General features: G+C 44.8%; 1 protein-coding gene across 1 annotated transcript in view; it reads right to left on the bottom strand.

Annotated features, from left to right (window-relative positions):
* Positions 1–1177: 1177 nt before the first annotated feature.
* The window catches only part of LOC135896208 (superoxide dismutase [Cu-Zn]-like), a 32795-nt gene continuing 26188 nt past the window's right edge, over positions 1178–7784 (bottom strand). Inside the window, exons 4-6 of the mRNA XM_065424572.2 lie at positions 4578–4647; positions 3539–3656; positions 1178–1601 (exon numbers count right to left, since the gene is read on the bottom strand). Of these exons, the coding sequence (XP_065280644.1) occupies positions 1488–1601; positions 3539–3656; positions 4578–4647 (302 nt within the window). The 3' untranslated portion in view covers positions 1178–1487. The remainder of the gene's footprint in view (positions 1602–3538; positions 3657–4577; positions 4648–7784) is intronic.

The following is a 7784-nucleotide window of genomic DNA, read 5'->3' as shown; positions in this document are numbered from 1 at the left end:
AATTGTGAAATTCGTACCTAATTCGAAGTATTCAACATCAAATTTAGTGATCGATCTAGGCAATATCCAAACCGAGCACCCTGGGAGCACAGAAAAATCAGTTCCGCTGTTGTTATCGGACGGAAATGCCCTGTGGCGAACTATGTAACCAAATTTGAGTGACGGCTTGTCGTGAGGAATATTGATACGGTACATCGCGGTAGATGCTTGCCAGGCAAAACGTTGTGTATCAGTAGCTGCCGCGACTGGCAGAGAAGTTCGGTTTTAAACATCGTCACCCTTTTCGCCCGAGAGCGTTTCCTCCTGACATCATAGCAGGACTGCGTTTTCTGAATTCCCTGATCGCCTGGCTTCAATATTGAAATGAATTCAGGGGTTTTACGTGCCAAAACCATGATTTCGCTATGAGGCATGCCGTAGCGGGGAATCAGGATTCATTTAGACCACCAAGGGATCTTTAACGTGCCTCCAATGCACGGGACACGGGCGTTTTTGCATTTCGGCCCCTTCGAAATGCCGCCGCCGCGGCCGGGATTTGATCCAGCAACCTCGTGTTTAGCAGCGCAACACCATAGCCGCTAAGCCACCGCGGCGTGTTGGCTTCAATATTGCCGATATTGAGCACTTAGATTCGGTATCTCCCCCCCCCCCCCGTTATGTAGAATATTCAAGAACTTCAAATAATAATGTGGCTACCTCCAACTTTGTCACATTTACAATTGTCGTTAGGATTTCAATATTAACAATAATTTTACAAATGTCGTTAATCAATCTTTTGAAAGCTACGTTATTCGCGACAGTTTGCTCACCTCGCATGGAAACTCCTCTACAAGGACTCCACGTTCGCAACGTTCGTCGCCTTCATATACAAAATCTGCATAGCCTACAAAATACACCGCATATAGGTATGCGTGCTATAATATATTGAGTCATCGCCCAGCAGCCTCCAAAAGGATGCTTGGTGCATGCAGTTGTATGTACTAAGCTTGCGCGTTTGCCGCATGTGTGCTTTAACAAGGCGAAATAACAATTAACAGGATGATATGCAATTTATGGTTGTTACAATGTGTCTAGAATATGGATGCTTAGCGTCAGTCGCGGGCTACAGAGATAAACAAACCTATCACCTGGTCTCTTGGGCTTGCCAAGAGGTTTTGAATATCTGGCGGAGGAGCAATAACGGGATATAAGGTACGTTTATTAAAAAAACGCTGTGCCAGAACAGCGAATCAACTGGCTCGAAAAAAAGAGAGCTGAAAATGTACGCAATGTGAGCATTGTAGCCCTTAGCTAAACTTGATTGGTTATAGATATATGAAATAATACTTTGAGATATATATCATGATTTTTTTTAGGTGCAGTAAAGTTATTTAGCGCTAACTAACGGATATTTTCTTCAGTACGAGAAATGTCCTTGCGAGGTCAAGAGCTCCTGCTCGTTACCTATCATTGCAAATACCCGCATATCCACTGCCACTCCCTTTTCTCTAGCTGTCCGGCGCGATGCCAATGACGCAACAGGCTATTCGACTTCCAGAGTGTCCAGTTGTGAGGCTGTCTGAAAAGTTGCCGCGGCCGAGGTCATCCTTGTCTTCGTGTACCTGGAACAACATTGAAAACAAAGAAACTATTTTATGGAGGCTAACAGCGGGAGCGCAACTATATGTAGAGAGGCTGGTTTTTGATCAAAACAAAACAAATAACACCTTTATTTCGACATTAAATATCAGAGAATACAGCCACAACGTTCAGGCACCGACAATTTCTATCTAATGCGCTGAAAAAGGTTTTGCTTTCTCATCAACATTGTATATTTTTGACATTCATTGCAGTAATGTCACATATTTCCGCAAATGTAGAATAAGGCGCCCAAAATGGTGTTTAAAACTGTCAGCAAGACACCCTATCAAGCTAAACTTATCGGGTCACCGTTCATCTGCATCATTCAGCGTCGGACTGTTACGCATTTTGAAGTTATAAAACGCTGCAAAAGAAATGTACTACGTTCGAATTCGTAATGGTTTTAACGATTTGTATTGGTGGAGCACGTGGACGCTAAGCAACTTATCTACAATGCTATAGGTTCACTTCTGTGCAAAAAAAAAAAGCGGCAGGCAAAGGCAATTCAGGCTGCGATGTGTTGAAATGTCAGGGCACGCGTATTGCTCTCATCCTCCCCTACTGCCTATCTCGCGCCCTCTACGCGCTCGAAAGGAGCGTGCGTCGCCAGACATCAAATGCCTCCTGAAAACAATGATGCGTAACCGCCGCAGCTGCAGCTATCGAGGTCACCTAGTACATAAATAAATCAATAATAAATGTTGCATCGGCCCAATGCTGAGTCAACACGATACCAGACCGATCCACACCAATTTTTGTTATTTTATTAATATTTACCATGCTTAGTAATCTTTTACTGAACTGTTGATGTGCAGAAACCGTTTCTTGGTGCCTTACAACGTGTTCTGACCGCCAGCCAGTCATGAAGTTGGACATATTATCAGTGAAGGCAGCCCACTAATGGCAAACAGTACTTACAGACGAGGCGCTTTTGTCAATTCGGCCCTTGAACATCTCACATTTAGCCCGCAAGTACAAATAAAGTCGTATGCTACGTATACCTCGAAGTGTGGCCTACATTACCACTGCAGCTTTAAGGCTGTGCGCTCAGGTCACAAATTTGGCCATTAGGGAGCCTCGCATTCTCATAACGGTTATCCATTTTGGCGGCGCTGCCTCGACCTCATCGAACCCATCTCTTTTCAGCCAATTAGATGAGAAAAACCGCTCAATGTAGGCAATCTTATTCATTTTTAAAGCAAACAAATGCTACCTGCTCTAAACGAGGAGAACGTTTTATTGGTCTGTTCAGACAACCCTGCGGGTAAACGCCCTATGTTTGCGTAGGCGGTTACGTAATTTTGACGTTCGTAGATAAGAATAAAAACTGATTTGAATATTTTTACGTTATAGGGCCCATGATCATCAACCTGAAAGGGAGTAACGGACGCGAACTGACGTTGTAATATAGTCGTTTTATTTTTGCACCATTCTGTTGCGCAACATTGTCGCAAGTGAATATGGAAGGCATGTATCTTTACGTTTTTGTACACTGTGTAACGTTGCTGCAAGCTTATCAAATTTGGAGTAAAAGTGTTCTTGTGCAATAAACTATTTCGCATTGAATTAAACACTGAATGTACATTGACTGCAACATGTGTGTTTATGTCAAAACAAGTACGCATCACATAAATGGCACGCTGATCGAATGGTTAAGTGAAGGAGTTAGCCGTTCTTTTTTCGAGTGTTTAGTTCGCTGTGCAGGGAGAGGCCGACGTTGCTTGACACATCAGCCTGACATGACTTCCTCATAAGTGATGCTGAAATGTGGCTTCTCTAGTGGGTGAGTAGACGAGTAACTGAATATATCAGTGTCAAAATGTATTCCGGAGAAACTTGACACCAATGCAAGAAGGCCACTTCTCGAACTACGGTTTGCTCATCCTTATACAATATAATTTTCAGTATCACTACGTACCACAATGGAGCGGCCAATGATGGAGAGCATGCCATTCAATTCTAGTTGGCGATCTGTCAGCGCAAATACTGCAGAGCCACTTTCGTCTGCCTCTATATTTCCAAGGTCTCCCACATGACTGGAATAAACAAAACCATTTCAACACTTAGAAAAAAACGTGGCCAGGGAATTCATAGTGCACTTTGCTGACACACTAGGTAACTTGAGAGACACATGCATATCATTAGACACTACAGTCAGAAGGCCATGACTTGACCGAAGAACAGTCGCTATTACAAAAATAAGCATAAAAAATAGAAGAATATACCCATGACAAAATTGAACATAATCAGAAATGCAAGGAAAAGCCCTCTTCTCAGTGACACAATCAGCTGTGTTGTGATAATACTATACAAGCATGCATTTCATTGCGCAGTCAAAACCAATAGAAAATTTGCAATATGCGGAGTACGGCTTGTTGGAAAAGCTGCTGACGGAAATGTATTTTATTCGGTCGCGCTGCATGGGAAAGAGTCTTTAAAGAGTTTATTACGTGGAAATGCGGTAAAGAATTAATATCATGAGAATGCACATCTTTTTTGTTTTCTTATTTTGTGTGTGGCAATCAGACTGGTCTTTGGCAATTTCATGAAAAAAGAGGCAGCAACTAAAGAAAATATATAAATGTATAAACAATCACTCGATAATTTAATGTTCTAACTCAGCTTACCGGCCACGTTATCTTTAGTGGCTGAAAAGTACTTTCGGAAAGAATATAACAGCAGTCGACGTATTCATGAGCGCTATATACGATTCGAACACTGAATGCAAGCGCAACCATGACTCCAGTATTACGTTTTCTTTTCTTTTTTTTTTGCATTTGTAACGAAATTGTACACCAACGTCCCATCGTCTACAATCTCGCTACTCACTACAAGGTCTATCAATTTCTTGAGATGATCTAGCTCTTACTAAAACCGACACATGTCGAACAACCAAGATAGAGCAGACCATTTTTAGGCTCCAACAAGAACTAGAAAGAAAAGCACAATGACCTTACCGATCCTGGTCAAATGGAGCCCCGTGGTTTTTACCGAATGGGTTGTAGTGGGAACCAGCTGACGTGCAACCTGCAATGAGAACTGAGGGTGAGCAACTCTTCCAGTTTAGTAAGAACTGCTGAGAAAAGAGACTTCGTTTGATTCGATGAGTCTAGCGCGTTAAGAAAGCAATAATGGCGACCATACTGAGAAGCTATAGCGATAAACTTAAATGGGTCCTGCCACTGAGAACACATTAGAGTGAGTTGGATACCTTTCAATGAATATAGTCGAACAGATATGTTTTGAAAAGGAACGAATAATAACGGTGACATAAAGAGCTTAACGTTTACTTTCCCAATTCTTCCATAACACATCGGCTCCTTTCAAACAGTAGGCGCCGATAGCGATTTCCTGCCTGTTCCTCTGTTGCTACTCCCCCCCCCCCTTTCTTTTATCGTCTTTTCGCAGTGAACTTGTGGTAACCTGTGCAGGCTGACATCTGACGAAGGTCACCAAGAGCGACAAAGGAGAAGTGACAGGATGCACGCAACACGTTAGCAAGCATTGCTTTCCCGTTTGTTAAAAATTTGGAGCGTTGCGCATGCCTGCGTGAGCTTTCGCTCGAGAGTAGCTAATTCTTATGTACAATCGTAAATGGCTGGAGTCTGCGGGCCATCTAGCGGGTCTATCACGTCATAGGTGGGACGTAATAAAGACAGCTTTACTGCTGCAGTCGCGAACGAACTATGATTAATTCGAGATTGTGGGTTCCCTGCAGCATGCTGAGCAGTAAAATTTGGCTCGCATGTTCATAGCAGTAGTCTTTAAAGGAGCCCTAAACCACTATTTATCGATGTGTAGAAAGGCATTTGAAGTGAAGCTAGGCTATTTCAGCAATACTTTGCCGCAAAAAGTACTTCAATGCGTTAAGCAGAAGCGGAGTTATTGGCTATCAAACACGGCCTCCGCTATGCTCTCGTTCCTTCTTCAGTGCCTTGCACTGCGAAGGCTACGGCGGACTGGGGCGTGCCCACACCCTAAGTTCCTTGTAAATGTCTTCTAAATGTCACCGTGGCGCACTGTTCAAATTTCATTTGGGATGCTAACGTACACGCCGCGACTGCCGCCGTTGGTGACTACGACGCGCTAAACATAAACCAAACGCGGTTGTCCTCAGCGAGCCGCAATGCGCTTAGCCAGTTGACTGGTGGCGGCACCCCGTGCTGGCCGCGGTGTCTACGCGACGCAGCCGACCGCAGCTACCAGTAGCTGCCGTGTATGGGAATCCACTCCATTACAAAATAAAGCGTCCAGAAGAAAATTAGGAGCAGGCTTCTGTTGAAAAGAGAGCGTTTGAGAGAACGATGTCTTGGAGATCCGCTTGCGAGCTCTGCCCACCGCGTACGAACGCAAAACTTGGCTGAGATGTTTACAGCAGCTTATGTTACCCGCGGACAATGTTATTTCATCAAGCCAGAGGGGGTGGTTCAGGGCCCCTTTAATGATCGCGAACGTCTCCTTTCGAAATTGTTGCAGTGCCGATTAAGTGGTCATCGTGAAATATCCTAATAAGCATTGCAAGTCAAAAGGACGTCCACAAGACTCTTGCGCACACAAGTAATGATAAAATGGAAAACAAAGGTATTTAAAAAAAAATCAGACGCATACCTTTTTACAGATTACAAGGGCAAATACAGTAATTCGGGACATCTAGAACCAGCACATCTAGAGGTTGCGAGAATTCAACAAGCACAATTTATTTTAGTATAAACAGCGATCTTCACGAATAATTAATCGTACAAGCAACGAATCATCGAACGTTTAAGTGAACATACATACACACCTAGTTGTATTTACGTACACACGTAACAACATGCCCCACATGTAATAATGCATGTAAATTACGTGACCATACAACTGCTACGAAATGCATGCCATATTATAACTGTGGAAATACGGAAATCGGCAAAATCTGTGTGCCCATCTTGGCTAAGAAAGGAAAATGGAGAGAGAGAGAAAGCAAGGGTAGGGAAGGCAGGGAGGTCAACCAGAACAGCATCCGGTTTGCTACCCTACACTGGGGGTGGGGGAAAGGGGAATAGAAAGAGGAAGAAAGGGAGAGAGTCAGCACTGAGTACATGTGGGAGGGACACCTTACACAATGACACTATAAGCGGTCTCTTAAGCCCGTGCACTTTAAGTACCGCACTAGTGCACGAATCGCTTTTCGAGCCAGTGACGGTTGTGGCCACGGTCCGAGTATCTTTGACTCGGTGAATGGTCTCGAGTCTAGTCTGTGTAAAGTTGCCCGCAGAGGGAGGCGGTGGACATCGTAGCGAGGGCAGGTACACAATACGTGCTCGATGGACTCCTCGCACCCACAGGAGTCGCACATCGGGCTCTCGGCCATTCCCATACGGTAGGAGTATGCGTTCGTGAACGCCACTCCCAACCACAAGCGACACAACAAGGTTGCTTCGCCGCGGGAAAGGCTAGGTGGCAGTTGTAGCCGTAGCGTGGGGTCCAGTTGACGTAATCTGCAATTGAAGCCACTTGATGTCCAGAGATCTTGGGACTTCTTGCGCGCAAGTAGGCGAAGTTCTCTGGCAGCGTCCGACCTCGCCAAAGGTGTTGGACGCGTCTTTGTATCTTCGTGGGCACACCGGGCAGCCTTGTCAGCTAGGTTGTTGCCGACGATGCCACAGTGAGCAGGAATCCACTGAAATACAATGTGGTGTCCTCTTTCCAGAGCATGGTGGTGCAGTTCCCTGAGTTCAGATGTCATTTGCTCGTAAGTTCTGTGACGTAACGCGGACTTGATGCTATGAAGGGCTGCCTTGGAATCACAAAATACGACCCACTTCTCTGTTGGCTCTTCGGTGATGTACATCATAGCGGCATGGAGAGCTGCAAGTTCTGCCGATGTAGATGTAGTCGTGTGCGACAGTTGGAATTTAACTGTAACGTTCTTGGCTGGAACGACGAATGCGGCAGTTGAGCTGGTAGGTGAGGTTGAACCATCGGTATATATGTGTATGCGGTCATGATACGTCTGGTGCAGTAATAGGAGTGTAAGTTGCTTCAGAGCCGGCGATGGATGATTGGACTTTTTTGTAATTCCAGGAATATCAAAATTCACTTGAGGCTGTCGCAGGCACCACAGGGGGGAGGAAGGCTTCGCCGCCGGTGTAAAACTTGCTGGTATGTACTCTTGATGAGCGTTA

Source organism: Dermacentor albipictus, unplaced genomic scaffold (genome assembly GCF_038994185.2).
Source record: "Dermacentor albipictus isolate Rhodes 1998 colony unplaced genomic scaffold, USDA_Dalb.pri_finalv2 scaffold_17, whole genome shotgun sequence".
Lineage (NCBI taxonomy): Eukaryota > Metazoa > Arthropoda > Arachnida > Ixodida > Ixodidae > Dermacentor > Dermacentor albipictus.
This window is presented reverse-complemented; position numbering and strand designations above follow the sequence as displayed.